The following is a 21,382-nucleotide window of genomic DNA, read 5'->3' as shown; positions in this document are numbered from 1 at the left end:
TTACGTTCATTGTGTGAGGAAATGAAGGAGAAACAAGTGAAGGTAGATAGTAGAGTAGAAATGCCAGCAGGGTATGGCAACAGAAATGAAGAAAACTATAAGCAAAGTTTTGTTCTTATTGATATCAAGAACCAAAATTAGCGGTTCATGTTCAAAGGATGCAGCAGCTATACCATCTTTTTTTTTAACAGGGGAGAATGTTGCAACGTGTAGCAACTAGCAAAACGACAACTTAAGTTGACAACTTCACAATAACGGTCCGAAATGAAATAGACGGGAATGTAGCTCAGAAATCCTGTTCGCGAATGCTGTACAGATGACAAGATGTGCATCTTGTAGAGCTCATCTCAGAGGACCCAAAGCTGGGGCCCTTTCACAGCTCAGACTGTTTCAAGGACGATGGTGATTCTGCAGATGCTATGAGGATGATACTCTTCTTGCAAGGTTCTTTAGTTGGTTTATTCATCAAGTTGGATCAGCTTTCCGCTGAGTTTCCTGGTGCAAGAATCATCATGTCAATATTAGTAGTAATTCCAAGCAACAGTAGCTTGCAGACTATGATTAGAGCATAAGCAGGAGACCTTTGATGATGTGGTTTCTCATCGGACAGAACTTTCAACAGCCTTTCCTCAAAAGGAGTTGCATGCCAACTGACTTTTTGGTCCTGATAACAGCAAAGCAACAGCGTAAGTAGGCAAATAAGTGCAAGATTTGGAGAGCATCGTATGAAAGTATATACCTCTTTGTACTTGGTAGTTGTGTTTGGGATACCATTACCATCCCACAGCTTTGGCAACACAGGAGTAGGCTTGTCATCGTCCCAATTCAGACCAGAAGCTGTAAAGATAGGCAGGTCTGTAAAAACACTATTGTCATAGCATCTTTGCTTTCCCACCTTGCCTTCTGTGTCACTTTGACTCCCACCATCTGAAGATGGAGGCTTAAGCCAACAAGAAAGGCTTGCAACACCCTTCCTCGCACTGTCTGCATTGTATTTCAATTGATCTACATCATCTAACAGCTTTCGGTTGTCGTTCTCACTCTTGGTTTCATCCGGAGATATCACCCCTTGATCCTGCTGTGCAGTAATATCATGAAATGAGGAGGCAGAGGTTGTCTGCTCTGTCCGTGTAGCCATTGAATTTTTAATGATCTCTTGAGGTTTCTCACTAGAATCTGTGCTCAAGTATCTTCTCTTTGGAGGATTGGATAACAGCACAGGTGAAGAGTCATCTCTTAATTCCATCCACTGTAATTTGTTCTCGATAGGTCTGAGGACAGGATAGATGAATTGCTTGTTGGCCCTTGCGCGCTTCCCAGACCTTAAAGCCCCCTTATATGCAGTAGTCAGTGTTCCAGGAGTTTGCATATGACCTCTGAGAACCAGAGGGGTTGGGTAAGGTGAATCACTAGAATCAAGCTGCTGGTTTTTTATGTTATGACTTGAAGACTTGCCCTGTAAAGATGATTGAGGCACAGATTCAACTTCGAGAAAATGATCGGCAACTCCATCAATGTACTGTTCATGTTTCAAAGCACTATGATCATCACAATTGAACCTGTATCACAAGAAAGAAAGAATTGCTTGTGACAGTGGTATGCAAGATTGTTACATTAACGAAAATGAATGGTATCTGTTGTTTACCCTTCAGATAAGTTTTCTTCATATACCACTGTCGCTTTATTCACCTGTACAAAGCAAGACGAGTCACTAGACCTTACATTATGTGTTAAAAAAAATAAAAATATCAGAAGCAAATTTTAGGAAACAAAGATGCAGAAACACATTCCTCACCCCATTAGTTTCTTCTTCAGTGGTTTGGATCGGACCTTTCAGAATTTCTGGTGGGGTTTCGGCTATCGCACCACAGGATTTCAGATAATTTGCCTGGTTATAGAAAGATGGCATGAAAATTAATTTCAGTTAAATTGAACATAATGTAACATGTATTTACAAACTATGACGTTTAACAGTTAAAAGAGAATCATACAAACTTCAGTATGGTCTAAGTAGTGTACACATAACTACATAAGGAAAATGCAAACCACATGTACATGTAGGAAATATATTATCCATCCAAAGTGCTTTCAGAACGTTCAAGGGTGTTATACTAAATACAAAATGGGATGAATATTTTGAATGCTGAAAGTTTGCATCAATTCTAAAAGCACATAAGACACAGTAAGTTAGGCATCAGTGGATGGACTCCTTTATGGTACTTTGAGTGAGTACACTGACAGGTCAAAACCAGTACAATATATCAATGCGATTTATATATGAAAATTATAACCTTAACTGATCAAGTGATCATCATTGAGTTATAAGCTACAGACCTGCCAAAAACTCATTGCTATTATAACTGTAACATGATATATATCTAGAGTTCTGGATATGATATGATAATCAGAGTATTACCAATATCCATCTATAGTAAGTTACTAGGTTAGTACCAAAAGAACTTGACATAGAGATGGATGGAACAGCTGAGCACACGAGTTGGTGACCTGGCACACATTTACAAATTCTGAAAATGTCTTAAGAATTACAGTAAAATTCAGCTGTGTGGATAGGTGCAAGCATGAAGTGTAACTTTCGTGGTGAACTGTATACACGCCTAGTGATGCTGGACCATAGCAAGAGTTAAAACATTGGATCTAAACTACAAAATTGCCAACCAATGTGATCTTGGCATAACTAGCAGTCCAACATCTCAAGGACAGATCGCAACCCAGCACCTGTAAGAGAGTAGACAGTATATACGTGACAGCAAAATGAGCCTACACTGTGAACTACACTCTGAGGTCCAATTTTGCTTCTGCTCGCCGACAATACTGTCCAATTTTGATACAAATCACTCTTAAAAAACACGGTGATTCGAGAGATATACTACCCAGTTCCGATAAAATCGCACGCTTCCGCCATCGCTGCATTTCCCACCCAGCGTCAAGCTCGTTTCGACCTCTGCAGATCAACCACGCCACGCATAAGCGACACCAAATCAAACCAACACAAATCTCGGTTCACCTCACCCGCGATCCGACGGGCACAGCGAAAACGTAAATCGGAAAAGGGAAAAACAAAACCCACTCGTCTCGTCGTCCAAGAAGGCGTCCCCGAGCCGGCCCTCCTCCCACACGAGCGGATCCTGATCAACCAAAAAAAAACGATAAGACCATCAAAATCATCACCACGCAGAACCACAGATCGGGAGGCGGCGAAGGGGGTGGCTTACGCGGAGGCCACCGGCGGGGGGATCGGCCCCGGCGCGGAAGCAGGAGAGGAAGCAGCCCATGGCGCCGCCGCGGCGGAGGAAGGGTTTGGGGATTTGGAGGCGGGGGTGAAAATGGCGGAGGCGAGGCGACGAGGCGATTTGAATGGAGACGGAGCGAAGAGGGAAAGTGGCGAGGAACGAGGGGAGGGGGGATTTGGTGGGCCCTTTTTCTACGGGCCGTGGGCTTGCTGGGCTGGGCTTTTGGTGGGCCCATTGGCCTTTGGCGAGTACTTCTTGGACTGGGCTTTTGGTGGGCTGATTGGCCCTCTGGGAACTATTCGGTGAGCTTAAGATTAACAAGCAGTCAGCATCTTATCTTATAATCTGAAAAAAGTTGGGTCTTGCAGCTTATCTTATAGTCAGCTTCTACTTCTAATTCATTTTTCTGGATTCTACATAACTTTAGATACTCCGAAGCTGGGTGCTGTTTGGGAGAGATTTTGATTTCTGAAAATTTTATGAGAAGCTACGGTTGGCAGAATCTAATCTCCTTCAAACAGACCCTTGAAAACTACTGGATCTAATAGGCAACTGTTGTGGTTCATATGGCAGACTGGATCAGGCGAGGAGGATATAGGCTTGCGCTCAAAACGATTTAATTGTAAATAAAAAGTAATTTATAGGTAAACTTTTATATATGCGTCCATAGTGATTTAAAAGTTTTATTTATAATTATTTTTTATTCAAATATATTGTCTGGTTTTTTCTCTGAAAAAGCTAAACGATGAGGGCTGACAAGTGCACGAAAGGAACTCAAACTTAAGGAATATTATTCACAAATTTCTTTGTTCCAAAGTCCAAACGGTGCAACAGTGATTCCTTTTTCCAAATGAAATCCTTCGCAATTTCCTTGAAATTCCTCCAATCAAAACAGGGCCTTAATGGGCTGGGGCCTATACAGACGGCCAAGCAGCGATGGTTTAACGGAGGCAGCGTTTAGTTGCTAAAATTTATTGGCAAAAACATCACATCGGATATTTGACCGGATATTAAAAGGGGTTTCCGGACACGAATGAAAAAATAAATTTCAGATTCCGTCTGGAAACCACAAGACGAATCTTTTGAGCCTAATTACGCCGTCATTAGCACATGTTGGTTACTGTAGCACTTATGGCTAATCATGGACTAATTAGTCTCAAAAAATTCATCTCACGATTTCTCACATAACTGTGTAATTAGTTTTTTTAGTTTATCTATGTTTAATGTTTCATTTATATGTCTAAAGATTTGATGTGATGTTTTTGGAAAAATTATTTGGGAACTAAATAAGCCCTGAAATGAATCAGTCACAGAGATAGCCTGTTTAGCTAGAATGAATCAGTCACAGATATATAGGTATGGAACCAGCTGATGCTAAGCCAAATTTTTAATGGTTTATTCCATTCCGTACGGCTATTCTCAAATGGGTGGTAAATTATTTTTCAATTACCACAAAATGAACTATTCTTTCATCTTTTACTAATATTCAGACCAGTCGCTTATCAGTTCAATTCATTTTGAACTTGTGCTCCAGTTTCCAGACTGGCTTTCACAAAAGGGAATGCTTCATCTATCTTTATTATTGGAGGCTTGCACAGTTCCATTGTTGTTTGCTTCTTGGTTACATCGTTTTCAGAGTTGCTGGTCGATCACTCGATTTGACACAGCTGCCACATTGCTTGTCCCTTCTGAATGGGCATCTACTACATCCAAGATGGACTGATGTCCTGGAATTTTGACATTTTTTTGTCAGTTTAAAAACTCATTTTATAAAATCTCTAGAAAAACTTATTGTTTTCTATTGTATGAATATGCGTTTTAATCACATCAACGTTACTGCCGCCGACATTGAATAGGACGGCGTTAATATCGTTAGCGATGTTCTCCTAGCATTATTCACGCCATACTCATGTGGCCAGAGGACGGCGCTAACGATATTAGCATCATCCTATTCAACGTCGGCGTCAGTAATATTGGCACAGTCAAAAGATATATTCGTATAATAAGTTTTTTTAAGAGTCTATTTATAAAACAGGTTTTCAAAAAGGACCAAAATATAAAAAAAAAAACCACTGCTGATGTCTGATGGTAGTAGCAACACCTAAACAGCAGCAGCAGCAGCATCAAGTCGAGAGATAGGTGCAGAAATGGTTCATAATGCTAATTCATATGGGTTGGGGCTCAGTGTAGATGAGGCTTCCAGATCTATAAACTCCAACCGTTGAACAAGAAACCAGGCAGCACAGTCAAGCAAGAAACCAGGCAGCACAGCGATGAGTCAATCACTTATCCGGCTCCTGGATTGAGATCAAAGCGTTTCTATCTATCCGCCAAGGCAAAAGAGATTTGTACTTTCAGATCTCCTTTTGTGGTACGCCATAGTTTTTGTTTTCTTTGGATGATAAGGCTTGTTTGGATTGATACTGATTTTTACCTTACCAAACTATTGGCAATGGCCAAATATTACTGAGTTTTTGCAGCACTAAATTTGGTAGTTTATATTTTGTGCTGTTGTGGGTAAAATTTGGTAGCCAAGAGCATCTCCAACAGATTAGCCAAAATTTACCTCTCCACATCCTAATTTAGCTATTAATGTCAAAAGATTCTATAGCCAAATTGATATGTGCTCCAACAGATTAGCCATCTTCACTAGCTAAATCCTAACAAACATGTGGGCCCAGCCAAGTTTGGCAATTGAGATGAGGTGGGAGAGACTAGCTAGATTTGGTTATTAAGGAAAAATTTTAGCTATTCTAACAGCCTACCAGGTTAATATTTCTTCTCTTAGAGATTGTTTTTTCACACAATAGCTAAAATTTAGCATAGCTAGTTATATACCTAGTCTTTTGAAGATGCTCTAACTAAACATATATGTGTTACTATTGAAGTTGCCAAAATTTTGGTAGGTTCAAAGGTTGGCTTCAATCCAAACAAGCCCAATCTCCTTACATTCTAAAATATGATTTTTAAAGTAACTTTTATATAGATAACTTTTATAAAACATATCGTTTAGTTGTGCAAGAAACTTGCTAACGAAAACCAAGAAAGTCTCTAAGCTGAGTTGCTAGATTAAACGTGTCCTAAGGACATCCATGGTATGCATGATAAAGTGACTCTAAGCAATAGAAAATCTTTATGCTCTACCTATGAATTCGAATGAGGGCATACATCAAAATAGTGAATTAAGATCACGTGATGGCACGTTAGGGCTTGCTATAAATACTACAGTACCAACATATATTAATGACGGAATAATTATAATTAGAAGATTAGTCTCGTGGTTTTCAGTCGGAATCTGACATTTATTTTATAATTAAAGTTCGTTTAATACTTTTTAATGGATATCAACAACTTGATTTGATGTTTTTAAAAAAATTAACACTAAACAAGGCCTAAATGGCTATATGAATATTGTAGTATTTGTTATACGGCAGAAGACGTGTATATGGCCAGCCAGCAAACTCATGAGCTTCACAAATTCAGCAAAGGACAAATCCCATCCGCATCCACTAGACCCCCAGCGTCCACGTGGCGCCATCTCCTCCCTTTATTTATTAACTTCCCCGCCTCCCAACTACTCCCACGCCCACGCCGCCCACGCTCCGCCGCTGCCATCCACTCCCACCGCGACGCCATGCCTCCCACTCCCACCGCCACCGCCACCGGCGGCGCCGTGTCGGCCGCCGACAACGCGGGGTTCCGCCTCGTCGGGCACCGCCGCTTCGTCCGCGCCAACCCGCGGAGCGACCGCTTCCACGCGCTCGCGTTCCACCACGTCGAGCTCTGGTGCGCCGACGCCGCCTCCGCCGCGGGCCGCTTCTCCTTCGCGCTGGGCGCGCCGCTCGCCGCGAGGTCCGACCTCTCCACGGGGAACTCTGCGCACGCGTCGCTGCTGCTCCGCTCCGGCTCCGTCGCGTTCCTCTTCACCGCGCCCTACGCCCACCGCGCCGGCGGCGAAGGCGGGGCCACGGCCTCGGCCTCCCTGCCTTCCTTCTCCGCCGACGCCGCCAGGGGGTTCGCCGCCGACCACGGCCTCGCGGTGCGCGCCGTCGCGCTCCGCGTCGCTGACGCGGCCGAGGCGTTCCGGGCCAGCGTCGCCGCCGGCGCGCGCCCGGCGTTCGAGCCCGCCGACCTCGGCGCTGGCTTCGGCCTCGCGGAGGTCGAGCTGTACGGCGACGTCGTGCTCCGCTTCGTCAGCTACCCGGACGGCGCCGCGTCTTTCTTGCCGGGATTCGAGGACGTCAGCAACCCAGGCACCCAGGACTACGGCCTCCGCCGGTTCGACCACGTCGTCGGCAACGTGCCGGAGCTGGCCCCGGTCGCCGCGTACATCGCGAACTTCACCGGCTTCCACGATTTCGCCGAGTTCACCGCCGAGGACGTCGGCACCGCCGAGAGTGGCCTAAACTCGGTGGTGCTCGCCAACAACGCGGAGACGGTGCTGCTGCCGCTCAACGAGCCGGTGCACGGCACCAAGCGGCGGAGCCAGATACAGACGTACCTGGACCACCACGGCGGCCCCGGCGTGCAGCACATCGCGCTCGCCAGCGACGACGTGCTCAGGACGCTGAGGGAGATGCGGGCGCGCTCCGCCATGGGCGGCTTCGAGTTCTTGGCTCCGCCGCCGCCCAACTACTACGACGGCGTGCGGCGGCGCGCCGGCGACGTGCTCTCCGAGGAGCAGATCAAGGAATGCCAGGAGCTGGGTGTGCTCGTGGACAGGGATGACCAGGGAGTGTTGCTCCAAATCTTCACCAAGCCGATAGGAGACAGGTAAAAATGTCACCTTTTTTCAGCTCTTTCCTACCATAAATAAATACAGTATATGGTGCATGTAAATGAACAGGATTATAAATTCAGATTTAGAGTTATCTGTTGCTGATTGCATGGATTAAGCACAAAAGGATATGAAACATTAGGAAGTTAGAATCCATGAAAAATATAATATGACAGTGAGTTCTGTGATACTACTATGGATAGTCTTTTTGTGCCTCCATGAATCCATGATATGCTCCTTTCTGAAGATTGTGACACTAAAAAGGGGAATAAAGCTGAATGTGCATAGTAGTGCAAAATGAAAAGCCAAGGTGTGTTTGTATATGGCTCTTGCTGTCTTGCAAGCATATCCCAGTTCCCTTTTGCTAGCGTGTTATAATGCAGATAGCCACATATAGTTAATTAATTAGTGAGTATTACTTACTGTTACTAGATCCACGGTCAGTGGATTTCTGTCTTTAAAAGAAAAAAGAAAAAGAAGAAAGAATCTTATGGCAACTCCATCAGCATAAACCAGCGAGGCCATTGGGAATAGCTCAATGGTAAACAGGTTCAGGAAGTTGTAATTGTGTTCAAGTTCAGTAGTGGCCTGTAGCCTAGTAGTTACAAAAGCCTTAGTAGCATCTGAGGTCTTGGCTTCGATTTTTCGTTGGAGCGAATTTTTTAGGATTTTTTAACGGCTTTGTGCTTTCAGTGGGGGTTTGCGGGATTTTTTAACGGCTTTATGCTTTCAGCAGGGGTTTGCGTACGTGCGTTCTTAGGGGAGCGTCTGCACTAACTTCTATTATTTCCTCTCTGTGATTCCAAATCTAACTGGATCGGCTATTTCCTTCAGGCCAACCCTTTTCCTGGAGATGATACAAAGGATTGGGTGCATGGAGAAGGATGAGAGTGGGCAGGAACACCAGAAGGGCGGCTGCGGCGGGTTTGGCAAGGGCAACTTCTCAGAGCTGTTCAAGTCCATTGAGGAGTATGAGAAGTCCCTTGAAGCCAAGCAAGCTAGTTCAGTTCAGGGATCCTAGGTAGGAGCTGGAGCACTGGAGCAACAGTTGTACCAGCAACTAGTTTATTTGTATTATGGAGCAAAAGAAAACAATGTGTTTTGTGATATGTGTCATGCAAGTTGATGTTGTAATTGTTGAAGCTAAAGACAAATGATGGTGCAATCACTCTTAATAGATTAATAGAGATGGCTCACACACAGGAATGTAACCTACTGTTGGCATTATTACTGTACAATCTTGCTTGGAAATAAAATAAGAATGAACCTGGAGAATCTGTCCTTGTGATGCTTGTGATCTTCTGATGTCATTTTATTTAACAGAAGGCAGTGGTCCTCTGCTGCCCCAACTGCCTAGCGTAAAACTGCAGGCAGAATTACAGCGAATTGCAGTCAGTAACCTGCAGGAGGCAGGAGAGGAATTTTTTTATTAAATAAACTTTTATAGCAAGTAATTTTTATTACTAAATCACCAGGCACAATTTTTTCAAAATTGAACCTTTTGGCCATGCCAGTGTTAGTGGCATGGCAAACAGCCTGATTGGCGTGGCATGCCACCCACAATCGGTGGCGTGCCCAAAAAGTTCATACGGTAGAAATAATTTTTCCAGAGGTTTAGTAATAAAATTATTTGTTAAAAATGTTTAAAAAGTAAAAAAAATCGGCAGGAGACAAACAGAGTAAGGCCATCTAAATATTCAGCGTATGATGGGATGATCTTGTTTGTACCTAAAATGGCACAAAATGGACATGTAGATCTCAAAAGTATATGATAATAGGGTAAAAAATGCGTCACTGGACTGAATGAACTGCTCACCAGGTAAAACATTACTCATGTCATGTGAACCTCAAAGCATTTCATCAGTAAGTTGCATTGCAATAGCACATGTCAAAATATTACTCCTACGAAAGTACAAACAGAATAAAATTGAAGCATGCAGTTTACAGTCAGCACAAAATTGAAATTCTTTTATGTGTATTCATTCAAATATTATGTTAAAAGGGTAAAAATGCTTCACTGGATTGAATGAACTGCTCATCATATAAGACATCAGTCATCTGAACTTTGAAGCATTTCATCACTCAATTGCATTGCACTAGCACATGCCAAAATGTTATGGAAGTAACAAAGAGAGTAAAATCGAAGCATGCGAGTTACATGAAACATAAAGTTGAAATGGTTCGTGTGAGCTCATTCAAATTTTATTATGTACAAAATAGCTTATAGAAGATGTAAGTGTGGCAACCCTGCAACACAGCAAGGAGATTATCTATCATAAAAAGAAAGAGACATGGAGATGATAGCACACCTCCTTGTCAGGAGCAAAACAGCCTAGAGAACATGTAAGCATGGCAGCCCTGAAGTGCATCAAGCAGAGGGGCAGTCTGCGTTGCTTCTTCAACACCACGATCCTTCCACTTCTGCATCATCCTTTCAGCATCTATCGAAATCTGGTGTTGCAGCACCGAAGCGGCTAGTGGTCCGATCAAATTAAGCCTTGTTGCAGCAGAGATCACATCCCTCATTGTGACAAACATGTAGGCACGCTGTGTTGTCTCACTGTCAAATCCAACCAGGCCGCATATCAACCCGAATATTGGCGCATGGTGGAAGAACACGGTCTTGGAACCAAGGAACGTCTGTCGAAGATCCTGCAGCGACTGAACCTCGGTGAAGACAGAAGCTGCCACTCTCAGTAGAGCCGAGCCTTGAGATGTCGAGGCCTTCCTGCTAACTTCGTTCGTCAACATTGCTTCCAGCAACTGGTCTAGCTTCACCCACATCGTGGCATCAGGAGACTTATTAGCACAGTACACAAATGGAAGCAACATGCTGCCGGTGTTCTCCAAGACCTGGACAACAAATGATCTCAAATCCTCCGGGTTGTTCACCATGCGAGATTGCATCGCGGCCTCAAGGCCATACGAATGTGCGAACCCGCCGGTTGGGAGGATGGAATCCAGTAGCTGCCACTGGCTCCAGAGCGAATGCTGATTCATGCCTGGTGCATTGGTTAGCTCTTCCTTGACAGTACAATCCATATCCATTGGATGGGCCAGCCTTTTCTTCTTCAAAACGGGGGAATCACATTCCATTACCAACAAACGGGACAGATAGACAGGCCTTCAGACTTAAGCACTGAAAATAGTAAAATTTCAAATAATCAGCAGATGAAACAAATAGAACATGATGGCAATCAACAACAGACCAGTTTCACTGCCACATAGGAAATGGATGTTTTCTCACCATTCCACTCTGTACAAAATGCACACACACACACAGCTCCACCAAATCATTTTCCATACCCGATTGATTTATTGTTTTCTGAAGAATCATATACAGAGAACTATCCTCTGAAAGGTAAAATTGCTATTTCTGTTCATATATCAGAGCTCACAAACATTCAATTGTTTTCCTGCTGCGCTAAAACAAATTTTGGTTTCTTAAGTGCAGATTCTAAAGAATTTACTGAAAGAGTTGCCCCTCCAATATTGGAAGCAAGCAACTCTGATGGTCTTGACATCCGTATGTTTTCTATTACCTCCGTTCCACATTATAAGACTTTCTGGACTTGGCTAGATTCATTTGTGTGCTGACACATATACAAAATATATACATTGATATATGGATAAATTTAGACGCACCCAGAAAGTCTTATAATATGGAACAGATGGAGTATTAGAATAACATTGGATCCGATAAAAGTATATTTTTACTGCCCTTTTCGATTAATTCCGATAACCTTTCTTCCAGGCAAGAGGACTACTCCACTCCAAACAATGGATTTTCAGATTGTTGAGCTTCTACTTCCCCTCTCTCATCTCAATGAACATTTGAGCTGCAGTTTTCTAGTACATTGTTAAACTGATCTTTTTGTGGTTTTCTAGTACATTGTTAAATTACCTTTTTGAGGAAGCATATAGCAGCAAAATTAAGTAGCAGTGTAGTACTGTAGTTTACTATCCACAAACAAGAAAAGAGATAGTCTCAAAGAAATATATGCCTTTTCTAGAAGAAAACAGTTTGGTTAATGTATCCCCTTTGGTAAGTGTATCATTCAACCCTAAGTTCATTCCCAGTATTCTTCTCAGCTTTCTCTAACCGAGAGGCAGGCAAGATAGATCTCAGCTGGTTGTTCTCCATGTTTGACAAGAGCTGTACAACAGTCTTGATTTGAGAAGCACTGCAGAGTTTGAAATAGGAGGTTAGCAGAGATGATATACAAGGAGAAAACTTTGCCCATGCCGTCAGTCAAAAATCTATAGGGCACATAACAAATACTCCACTAATGAGCAGCAATTAGCACATTCTTGTGTTTGCAAATGAAATGAATTGGGAAGGTCACCTTTGAAAACTAGCATCCATATAAGCATCCAAGGAAGAAATCACATGAGGTAGCTGATGCAGGACCTAAAGAAAGAGAGAAACGTTAAATAGTCACTTCAACGGAAGCAGTTTCCTATCCAAATCATTCATCATTTTCCTTACTTGCCCTGTGTTCTTAGCAAGTGATGCCTTTGCCAACAGTTTCTTGCGAAGTTTTGCCAGGTGAGCCTGTGACAAAAAAAAAATCCTCTATTAAATAATAATGGTAATGATTAATTGGATGATCCAAAAACTGCTACTCCTAACTGTCACGCCTACGGTTGTGACCGGTGCAGTGGAGGATGAAGCGGAGAGCGAGAAGGCGTCTTCGGGCCACGGAGGCGAGGAGAGAATATGTAATGTGAGTTTACGTCTTTGTGTTGAGTTGTGTGTGCGTGGGGCCCAGAGGGCATGAGCGGGCTGAGCTGGCTGAGAGGGAATAAAACCCGGGAGTACTGTAGCTTGTGGGGTAAGTTTTGAGAAATGAGAAATCCTTAGTCTGTTCTTCTCCAATCTATTCTCTGAATTCTCTGGCTCTATTCTCTTGCGATCTCGACTTCTTCTCCCCAATCGGCGGCGACTTCTCTCGTCGGCGACGTGGGATATCACAAGTTGGTATCAGAGCCGTCGGTCCCGGAGTGCACTCCTTCATCCTCGCAGCTTGGTCGGTAAATTCCTGTGGCCGAGTTGGTGGTACCTCACCGGAGTCGAACTACTGTGAATCTCGTGTCTGGTTCGACTGAGTTTCGTGCAGGAGACACAACGGCGCCGTCTAAGCAAGGAGTGCAGGTGCGACAAGTAGTTGCAACAATGGAATCCATGGAGGAACGGCTGCTGAAGCAGTTTCAAGCGTTGGTTAAGCAAATGGAAGGGGTGGAAACGATGGTGTCTAGGTTGGATCAGATTGATTCACAGCTGAAACACCAAGGGGATTGTCTAGAAGCAGTGCAGATTAAAGTGGATTTGTCCATGACTTCCCTGGGGCAAGTGCAAGCAGAACAACTTCAAGTGGCGAAGGCTTTGCAGAAAGCTACACTGGGGTCAGGACCTCATCTGTCTCCGCCACCGCCACCACCACCAGCTCCTCCCCCGAGGTCTGAATCGGTGCTTGGGTCTCCATTTTTTCATCCTGGTGGGGATAGGGAGCATGAGGAGAGGCATTGGACTCCGACAATGGATTTTTCGAAGTTTGATGGTTCGGGTGCTCGTGTGTGGGTGGATAACTGCGAAACTTATTTCTCGATGTATAACATCATTGAGGGTTTTAAAGTGTCAGCTGCATCGTTGAATATGGTGGGCGATGCAGCCAATTGGTACCAAGCTTGGAAGCAGGAAATGGGATGGCCAACCTGGGAACAACTGAAGTTGGCTGTTCTGGAAGAATTTGAGGCTCATCTTCATCGTGTAAAAATGGATGAGTTGTTACTGCTGGCACAAACTGGAAATGTCTATGAATACAGGTCTCGGTTTGCTCAGTTGGTGTATGAGATTCGATTGTATGACCCGGCAGTGAGTGGACAAATGTTAGTTTCCCAATTTGTTTTGGGCCTGAAAGAGGAGTTGCGATTCTTTGTTACTGCTCAACAACCTGTAACTGTAACTCAGGCTTATTTGGTGGCTCTAGCTTATGAGGGAGCTGCTAGAGTAAAGAAGTCTAATCACAGAAGAGAGTTAGTTCCATACAAAGGTGGAGATATGAGTAAAAATGGGAGCACTGAGTTATGGAAGGCCCAACAGTTGAAGGAGTATAGACGCACGCATGGATTGTGTTTCAAATGTGGTGACAAGTATAATCCAACTCATGTGTGTGGGAAGGTTATTGAGGCACAGTTGAAAGCTCTGGAGTTTCAGGAGAATGAAATACTATCTGATGAAGTATTGGAAGCTGTCACTCGGTTAGAGCATTCTGAAGATGATGGAATGTTGTTGTCCATTCATGCTATTTCAGGGACATGTACAGCTTCCTCATTACAGTTACGAGCTTTAGTGGGAAATCAGGTTATTCTTATATTGGTGGACTCCGGAAGCACTCATAGTTTTATCAATGCTGATTTGTGTAACAGGTTGCAGCTGACCACACAAGACATTGCTCCTTCTGCTGTTCAGGTAGCTAATGGTCATACTTTGCATTGTACTTCTGTTGTGCCCGATTTTACTTGGTGGATACAAGGTATAACATTTGTAACTCCTGTGAAAGTATTGGATATGAGGGGCTATGATGTAGTGCTAGGTATGGATTGGTTGCAGCTACATAGTCCTATGCATTGTGATTGGAATGGGAAGTGGTTAAAATTTGAGTATCAGGGATCAACAGTTGAATTACAGGGTATTCAGTTTTCGGAATTGTCCCAGTTGCAAATGGCTTCTCCTGAACAAGTGATTAAATGGCAGCATGGTAATGATGTGTGGGCTATGGCATTAGTTCAGCCCTGTTCAGATCAAGAGGATACACCTGCAGTTCTAGCTTCTGTTCAAAAATTATTGGATAAGTATCAATCTGTTTTTCAGACTGCTTCCTTTTTACCTCCTCACATAGATTTGGATCATGCAATTCCTTTGATTCCAGGTGCTGCTCCAGTTAACAGCAGACCATATCGGTATTCTCCAGCTCAGAAAGATGAGATAGAGAATCAGGTCAGTGAGATGCTTACATCTGGAATTATTACTCAAAGTTGTAGCCCTTTTGCTTCACCTGTTCTTTTAGTCAAGAAGAAAGATAATTCTTGGCGATTTTGTGTGGATTATAGAAGGTTAAATAACCTTACCATTAAGAACAAGTTTCCTTTACCTATTGTGGATGAATTGCTTGATGAATTAGCTGGCACTAAATATTTTTCGAAGTTGGATTTGAAGAGTGGTTATCATCAGATCAGGATGAGGGAATCTGATGAAGAGAAGACTGCTTTTAAGACACATCATGGGCATTTTCAGTTCAGGGTGATGCCATTCGGTCTCACTAATGCACCAGCTACTTTTCGATGTTTGATGAATCAAATTTTCTCTGCTTGTATGCGTAAATTTGTGTTGGTGTTCATGGATGATATTCTGGTGTACAGTCCTTCCTTGGATAGTCATATTCAACATTTGGAGATGGTGTTGAGTACATTACAGCAGCATCAGTTGACTGCCAAGTTGAGTAAATGTTCCTTTGCTGCCACTCAACTGGAATATCTTGGTCATATTATTTCAGTGGATGGTGTAGCCACTGATCCAGCTAAAACAAGGGTGATGCAACAGTGGCCGACTCCTTCTACGATTACTGAGCTGCGGGGTTTTCTAGGCCTGACTGGCTATTATCGAAAATTTGTGGCTCATTATGGTATTATAGCTAAACCACTTACTGTGCTTTTGCAAAAGTCTTCCAAGTTTGTTTGGTCAGCCCAGGCTGAGGCAGCTTTTCAATGTTTGAAGCAGGCTATGTGTACAACTCCGATATTAGCATTGCCTGACTTTAATCAACCTTTTGTATTAGAAACTGATGCTTGTGATACAGGTATTGGGGCAGTTTTATCTCAAGCCGGTCATCCTATTGCCTTTTACAGTAAAGCTTTGGGTGTCAATAATCAACAGTTGTCTATCTATGAAAAGGAGTTCTTGGCTATTATGATGGCAGTTGATAAGTGGCGTTCTTACTTATTACGTGGCCCTTTTACTATTCATACTGACCATCAGTCGTTGTGTCATTTGGATGATCAACTCTTGACTTCTGAATTGCAACGCAAAGTGATGACTAAGCTTATTGGTTTACAATATAAGTTTCAGTATAAGAAGGGTGTGGAGAATAAGTCAGCGGATGCTTTATCTCGAGTGGGTCATCATTTTTCTCTTCAAGCCATTTCTATGGCTCATCCAATTTGGGTACAAGAGATAATAAATTCTTATGCTGTGGACACTCAGGCTCAAAACTTGTTAGTTGAGTTGGCTGTAACAGGTTCTAATGACAAGGGTTTTTCTCTCACTCAAGGTCTGATTCGTAAGAAGGGCAAAATTTGGGTAGGTGCTAGTTCTGCACTGCAAACAAAGTTAATCTCAGCTTTTCATGCGTCTGCTTTGGGTGGTCACTCGGGTATGCAGGCTACTTATCATCGTCTCAAGAAATTGTTCTGCTGGACTAGTCTCAAAAAGGCTGTGGAAGAGTTTGTGCAGCAATGCTCTGTGTGCCAACAGGCTAAGCATGAAAATTGTTCTTACCCAGGTTTACTTCAACCGTTACCAATTCCGGATGGGGCTTGGTTGGATATTTCTATGGATTTTATTGAAGGTCTTCCTCTTTCTCGAAACAAGAATTGTATTTTGGTGGTGGTTGACCGTTTCTCGAAGTACAGTCATTTTATTGCTCTTCGGCATCCTTTTACAGCTCCTCAAGTGGCGGATGTGTTTTTGGACCAAGTTGCTAAACTTTATGGCATGCCACACTCTATTGTGTCGGATCGTGATAAGATTTTTCAGAGTTCCTTTTGGCAGACATTGTTCAGGAAATTTGGCATTCCTTTACACATGAGTACTGCTTATCATCCTCAATCGGACGGGCAAACTGAACGTGTGAATCAATGCCTTGAAATGTACCTTCGTTGCTCAGTAGCGCAATCTCCCTCTCAGTGGGCAGCCTGGTTACCTTTGGCGCAGTTTTGGTACAATACCAGTTTTCATACCGCTTTACAGTGTTCTCCTCATCGGGCTCTTTACAGACAAGAACCATCTTATGGTCTGCTTCCGGTGGTGTCCTTGAATGCGGAGGCTTCTTCGTCTGAGTCTAGAGATGCTACCACTCTGTTGACATCTCGGGCCTTTTATTCTAGTTTGCTCCAGTATCAATTGGCTCGGGCCCAGAACCGGATGAAACAGTTAGCGGATGCCAAGCGCAACCAACAGGTGTTTCAGGTCGGGGATTATGTTTATCTGAAATTACAGCCATATGCTCAGACTTCAGTTGCTCGGCGTCCTTGTCCGAAACTGGCTATGAAGTTTTACGGTCCATATCAGATTCTTGACTGGGTGGGTTCGATGGCATATCGTCTTCAGCTCCCAGCCAATAGTCTCATTCACCCAGTGTTTCATGTCTCTCAGCTCAAGCACTTTGTTCCCAACAATGCTCCGATTTTCAGTGAGTTACCAGTCACCATGGAATTGGATGTTCAGGAACTTACTCCTACCGCTATTTTAGAGCGTCGGCTTGTCAAAAAAGGGAATGTTGCAGTGGTTCAGGTTTTGGTGACTTGGGGTTCACTGCCAGAAGCTACGGCCACATGGGAGGATTTTGATGTTTTAAAAGCACGTTTTCCTTCCGCTGCTGCTTGGGGTCAAGCTAGCTCTCATGGGGGCGGCAATGTCACGCCTACGGTTGTGACCGGTGCAGTGGAGGATGAAGCGGAGAGCGAGAAGGCGTCTTCGGGCCACGGAGGCGAGGGAGAGAATATGTAATGTGAGTTTACGTCTTTGTGTTGAGTTGTGTGTGCGTGGGGCCTAGAGGGCATGAGCGGGCTGAGCTGGCTGAGAGGGAATAAAACCCGGGAGTACTGTAGCTTGTGGGGTAAGTTTTGAGAAATGAGAAATCCTTAGTCTGTTCTTCCCCAATCTATTCTCTGAATTCTCTGGCTCTATTCTCTTGCGATCTCGACTTCTTCTCCCCAATCGGCAGCGACTTCTCTCGTCGGCGACGTGGGATATCACACTAACTGACAACACAAGACAGCACACAAACAAGAACTGGGTTAACCATGAGAGCGTAACATTCGAGCTGTATCAAAGCAGTGCGTAACAGCGTAAGATATTTACGACAATCAGATATCTCGCCCTAATTCCAGCAATTTGGTGCTAAAACCTCTCCGCTTGCTTTTGGGGGGACCCGAACCCGAAGGAATCGAATCCTAGTCCTAGAGAGGAATAAGAAGGAGGAAGACGACCTGGGCAGGGCAAGACTCCTCCATGATGTGGAGGAGGTTGGAGGTGGAGTGTAGCGCCTGCCATCTGCTCCGCCACCGCGGCCGCGGCCTGCGCCTGCGCGCCGCCGGCGGCCATCTATGGCGGTCCGGCCGTGTCGGTGGTCTGGAACTCTGGATCCACACAAGGAGGGGAGAAATACGAGATCGATGAGAGAGAGAAGAGGACTACTCCAAACAATGGATTTTCGGATTGTTCAGCTTCTACTTTCCCTCTCTCATCTCAAGGAATATTTGAGCAGCTGATCTTTTTGTGGTTAAATCCTACTATATTCTGTAATTTCAATCAATAGTGCAACCATGAACAGGAGAAAGGGAGCAGAGGAATCAACCTTTGAGGCGTCCAGAGGTTCCGCCGAAGCGGCGTCCGGGGAGGAGAAGCGGAGGGCGCGGCGCCGCCGACGATCTGCAGCGGATTGGGCGGGGACGGCGGCCTGGAGCGGAGGGGGCGGAGGAAGCAGGGTCACCGGCTTGTAGCCGAGGGGGCGGAGGAGGCAGGAGGAGCCGAGGGGGCGGGCCGGCGACCTCGAGCGAGCGGAGGGGGCGGAGTGGAGCGGAGACCGAGGAAAATGAGAAAATTTTAACTATATGCTACTGCCTCCGTGTGTTTGACTTTTTTTTATAATTAGATTTATGCGATTATAAATTTATTAGTTTTGAAATATGACATTATTATTTAACTAGTTGTAGAGATGTCATTATAATTATAGAACTATTTCAGATACGTCATTTTTGGACTAAATTGCTCTTTGCATATATCAAAGCACAGTGAAAAAGCAAAGGTGCAATATGGTCCAATTTTTTTAAAAAAATACACCGAAAGGGTATGGAGTGGCATATTTTAAATAGTTCTGAGATTATAATGACATCCTTATAATTAATCGAATAATAATAGCATATTTTAAAACTAGCAAATTTATAATGACACGAATCTAATTAACCATTTTTAACGTTTAACCATTCGTCTTATTCAAAAATTTAGTGCAAGTATAAAAATGACAAGTCGTGCTTAAAGTTCTTTTGATAATATAGCAAGTCACATGCAAAATAAATGATATTTCCATAATTTTTAAATAAGACAAATGATCAAACATTGCAGACAAAAAAGTCAAACATCTTACGTTATGAAACAGAATTACGTTATGAAACAGAAGGAGTACTACTCAACTTTAAGAAAATGTCATCAATACCCTGCAGTTATAAAAATATCATCCATTAAGTTTCACTTCTTAATAAAATACCACCCTGGGGTACTTCAAGCATTATTTTATTAGTTTTACATTCAACTGACTCGTGAAATGACTAAAATACCCCTCCTAAACTGATCAATTAGAGAAGAGACTAAAAAAGAGAAGAGGATGAGCCATCGGCTCTGGCTCGAGCGCCGGCGCCAGCGATCCCGGCCGCCATCGCCGCTTCGGCTGTCCCTCTTATTGCCACCGCTTCAGCCGTCCCCCTCACCGTCGTCGAAGCCATTGTCGTTGCCGCTCGCTTCGTCTTCCCTCGCCAGCCGAATTCTCTTCTCCATTTTTTTCTCTTCTCCATTTTGTTACTTTCTTCTCCACTTGATCTGTTGAGAACGAGATATTTTAGTCATTTCGTGAGCCGATTGGATGCAAAACTAATAAAATAATGCTTTACTCCAGTGTGGCATTTTGCTAACAAGTGAAGCTAAGAGCAACTCCAAGAGTTAGGCAACAATAGTTTCCCAAATCTGGTATTTTGGCAAGTCTCACAAAATTATGGGAAAGAAAAATTCTACTCTTTATCCAATAGTTTGGGATAATTTATTTGACAAAAGTAAAAGTTGGAGCACAGTCTATTATTTTCTCCTGGAAAGTTGGAAAGATCTGACAGCATAAAATATCTCGTCTGCGCCATGCCTAGCCCCGAAAAGGCAGTGGCCTAGGGTTTACGATCCCGCGGTTACCGCGGGAACCGCGTGGTCCGCGGGGGCACGGCTTCGGTAAGCCGCGGTAACCGATTTAAATTTGAGGAGAATGGATAGATAGGGAGATGTTGGAGGGAGAATTGTGGGATTCTGGTCTAGTGGGTCGGCAATAGTTGGACCTCTGTGACATTGGAATGATAGAATTTTATGTAAAAAGCTTCTATGTACTACCTCTAATTTTCTTATTTAACATTATTGATTTTTAATCTATGTTTGACCATTTGTTTATTGAAAAAATCATTTAATTATTAATTGCTTTTATCGTAATTTGTTTTGTTATCAAATGTACTTTAATTATGATTTATAATTTTGTATATTTGCAGAAAATAAATAAAACAAATGATCAAAAGTAAATCCAAAAGTCAATTACATTATATCAAAGAAAAAATAGACATAGTATTGCGGAAGAGCAATGTATTCTCTAAGGAAAAAATACACGCTGGATCTAAGTATAGGTATACCGTATTCAAATGATATTCGACCATCCGCAACCTATTGTATCTCTTTATCATGGAGATGGTAAAACTCAATTTATCATCATATCAGAGATAGTTTTGTTTTACGTATGATTATTATCTAACCATTTGTCTGAAACACAATTATATATTCATGTCTTATCAGTCATCAGAAAAAGCCAATGATAATGACACTTGTTTATCTACTTTGTTCGTTTCCTTCTATGTACAATGGGAATAGTGGGTGGTTTTTTAGCAAGGCAAAGTCTAAGATGGCAACTTGAGCACGCTAATTTATGGGCTTTACATTTTCTCTAGCGAAGACAAGTAATGGTAGCAAGTATTTCTTCAATGTCATCTGCAACGCTTCGACCTTTACGCTCAGAAGTGGATCGTCTAATGCAAATTTTCTAGTGACATGATCACTGACATGTGGGGCCATGAAAAGTGGATCCACATGTCAATGACCACATCCCTCTAACATAAGCACATGGACAACGGGGCCTATATGTTAATGGCGATGCTCTCTGATTTTACATTAGAGGATCTTAACCTTTTAAGGTGAAGAAGCTAATGTACTAGAAGGAAAACACGTATATGTTGGCAACAAGTTCTAGGGTGGACTTAGGCATTTTGTGTACTC

General features: G+C 43.2%; 4 protein-coding genes across 4 annotated transcripts; 1 reads left to right on the top strand and 3 right to left on the bottom strand.

Moving 5' to 3' along the window:
* Positions 1-87: 87 nt before the first annotated feature.
* Positions 88-3,342, bottom strand: LOC102718149 (protein JASON). The gene is made up of 8 exons (XM_015833564.2): positions 3,234-3,342; positions 3,089-3,146; positions 2,892-2,962; positions 1,796-1,888; positions 1,646-1,689; positions 740-1,559; positions 582-664; positions 88-495 (listed from the first exon to the last, which is right to left on the bottom strand). Exons 1-8 carry the CDS (start codon positions 3,291-3,293, stop codon positions 459-461), a joined length of 1,266 nt encoding a protein of 421 aa, XP_015689050.1. The 5' UTR covers positions 3,294-3,342; the 3' UTR covers positions 88-458.
* A 3,473-nt stretch (positions 3,343-6,815) lies between these two features.
* On the top strand, positions 6,816-9,303 carry LOC102717871 (4-hydroxyphenylpyruvate dioxygenase). The gene is made up of 2 exons (XM_040520498.1): positions 6,816-8,024; positions 8,863-9,303. The coding sequence occupies exons 1-2, from the start codon at positions 6,886-6,888 to the stop codon at positions 9,047-9,049; spliced, it is 1,326 nt and encodes a 441-aa protein (XP_040376432.1). The 5' UTR covers positions 6,816-6,885; the 3' UTR covers positions 9,050-9,303.
* An 828-nt stretch (positions 9,304-10,131) lies between these two features.
* Positions 10,132-12,036, bottom strand: LOC102699928 (urease accessory protein F). The gene has a single exon (XM_015833731.2). The coding sequence runs from the start codon at positions 11,122-11,124 to the stop codon at positions 10,345-10,347; it is 780 nt and encodes a 259-aa protein (XP_015689217.1). The 5' UTR covers positions 11,125-12,036; the 3' UTR covers positions 10,132-10,344.
* Positions 11,084-21,181, bottom strand: LOC102717593. The gene is made up of 7 exons (XM_015832980.1): positions 21,047-21,181; positions 18,666-18,917; positions 18,298-18,447; positions 12,518-12,583; positions 12,375-12,439; positions 12,033-12,212; positions 11,084-11,167 (listed from the first exon to the last, which is right to left on the bottom strand). The coding sequence occupies exons 1-6, from the start codon at positions 21,179-21,181 to the stop codon at positions 12,083-12,085; spliced, it is 798 nt and encodes a 265-aa protein (XP_015688466.1). The 3' UTR covers positions 11,084-11,167; positions 12,033-12,082.
* Between the last annotated feature and the right edge of the window lie 201 nt (positions 21,182-21,382).

Source organism: Oryza brachyantha, chromosome 2 (genome assembly GCF_000231095.2).
Source record: "Oryza brachyantha chromosome 2, ObraRS2, whole genome shotgun sequence".
In the NCBI taxonomy this organism is placed as follows: domain Eukaryota; kingdom Viridiplantae; phylum Streptophyta; class Magnoliopsida; order Poales; family Poaceae; genus Oryza; species Oryza brachyantha.
The sequence above is the reverse complement of the archived record's forward strand: the minus strand, read 5'-3'. Positions and strand labels throughout refer to the sequence as shown.

Coding starts and splice junctions, on each gene's coding strand:
- LOC102718149 (XM_015833564.2), bottom strand. CDS start 3,293: ATGGGCTGCTTCCTCTCCTGCTTCCGCGCCGGGGCCGATCCCCCCGCC. Junction 2,963..3,088: donor CTTCTTGGACGACGAGACGA/GTGGGTTTTGTT, acceptor GTTGATCTGCAG/AGGTCGAAACGAGCTTGACG. Junction 496..581: donor GAGAAACCACATCATCAAAG/GTCTCCTGCTTA, acceptor TTCTTGCACCAG/GAAACTCAGCGGAAAGCTGA.
- LOC102717871 (XM_040520498.1), top strand. CDS start 6,886: ATGCCTCCCACTCCCACCGCCACCGCCACCGGCGGCGCCGTGTCGGCC. Junction 8,025..8,862: donor ACCAAGCCGATAGGAGACAG/GTAAAAATGTCA, acceptor TATTTCCTTCAG/GCCAACCCTTTTCCTGGAGA.
- LOC102699928 (XM_015833731.2), bottom strand. CDS start 11,124: ATGGAATGTGATTCCCCCGTTTTGAAGAAGAAAAGGCTGGCCCATCCA.
- LOC102717593 (XM_015832980.1), bottom strand. CDS start 21,181: ATGGCCCCACATGTCAGTGATCATGTCACTAGAAAATTTGCATTAGAC. Junction 18,448..18,665: donor AACCTCTGGACGCCTCAAAG/GTTGATTCCTCT, acceptor GTGTGGATCCAG/AGTTCCAGACCACCGACACG. Junction 12,213..12,374: donor ATGGATGCTAGTTTTCAAAG/GTGACCTTCCCA, acceptor CAAACTCTGCAG/TGCTTCTCAAATCAAGACTG.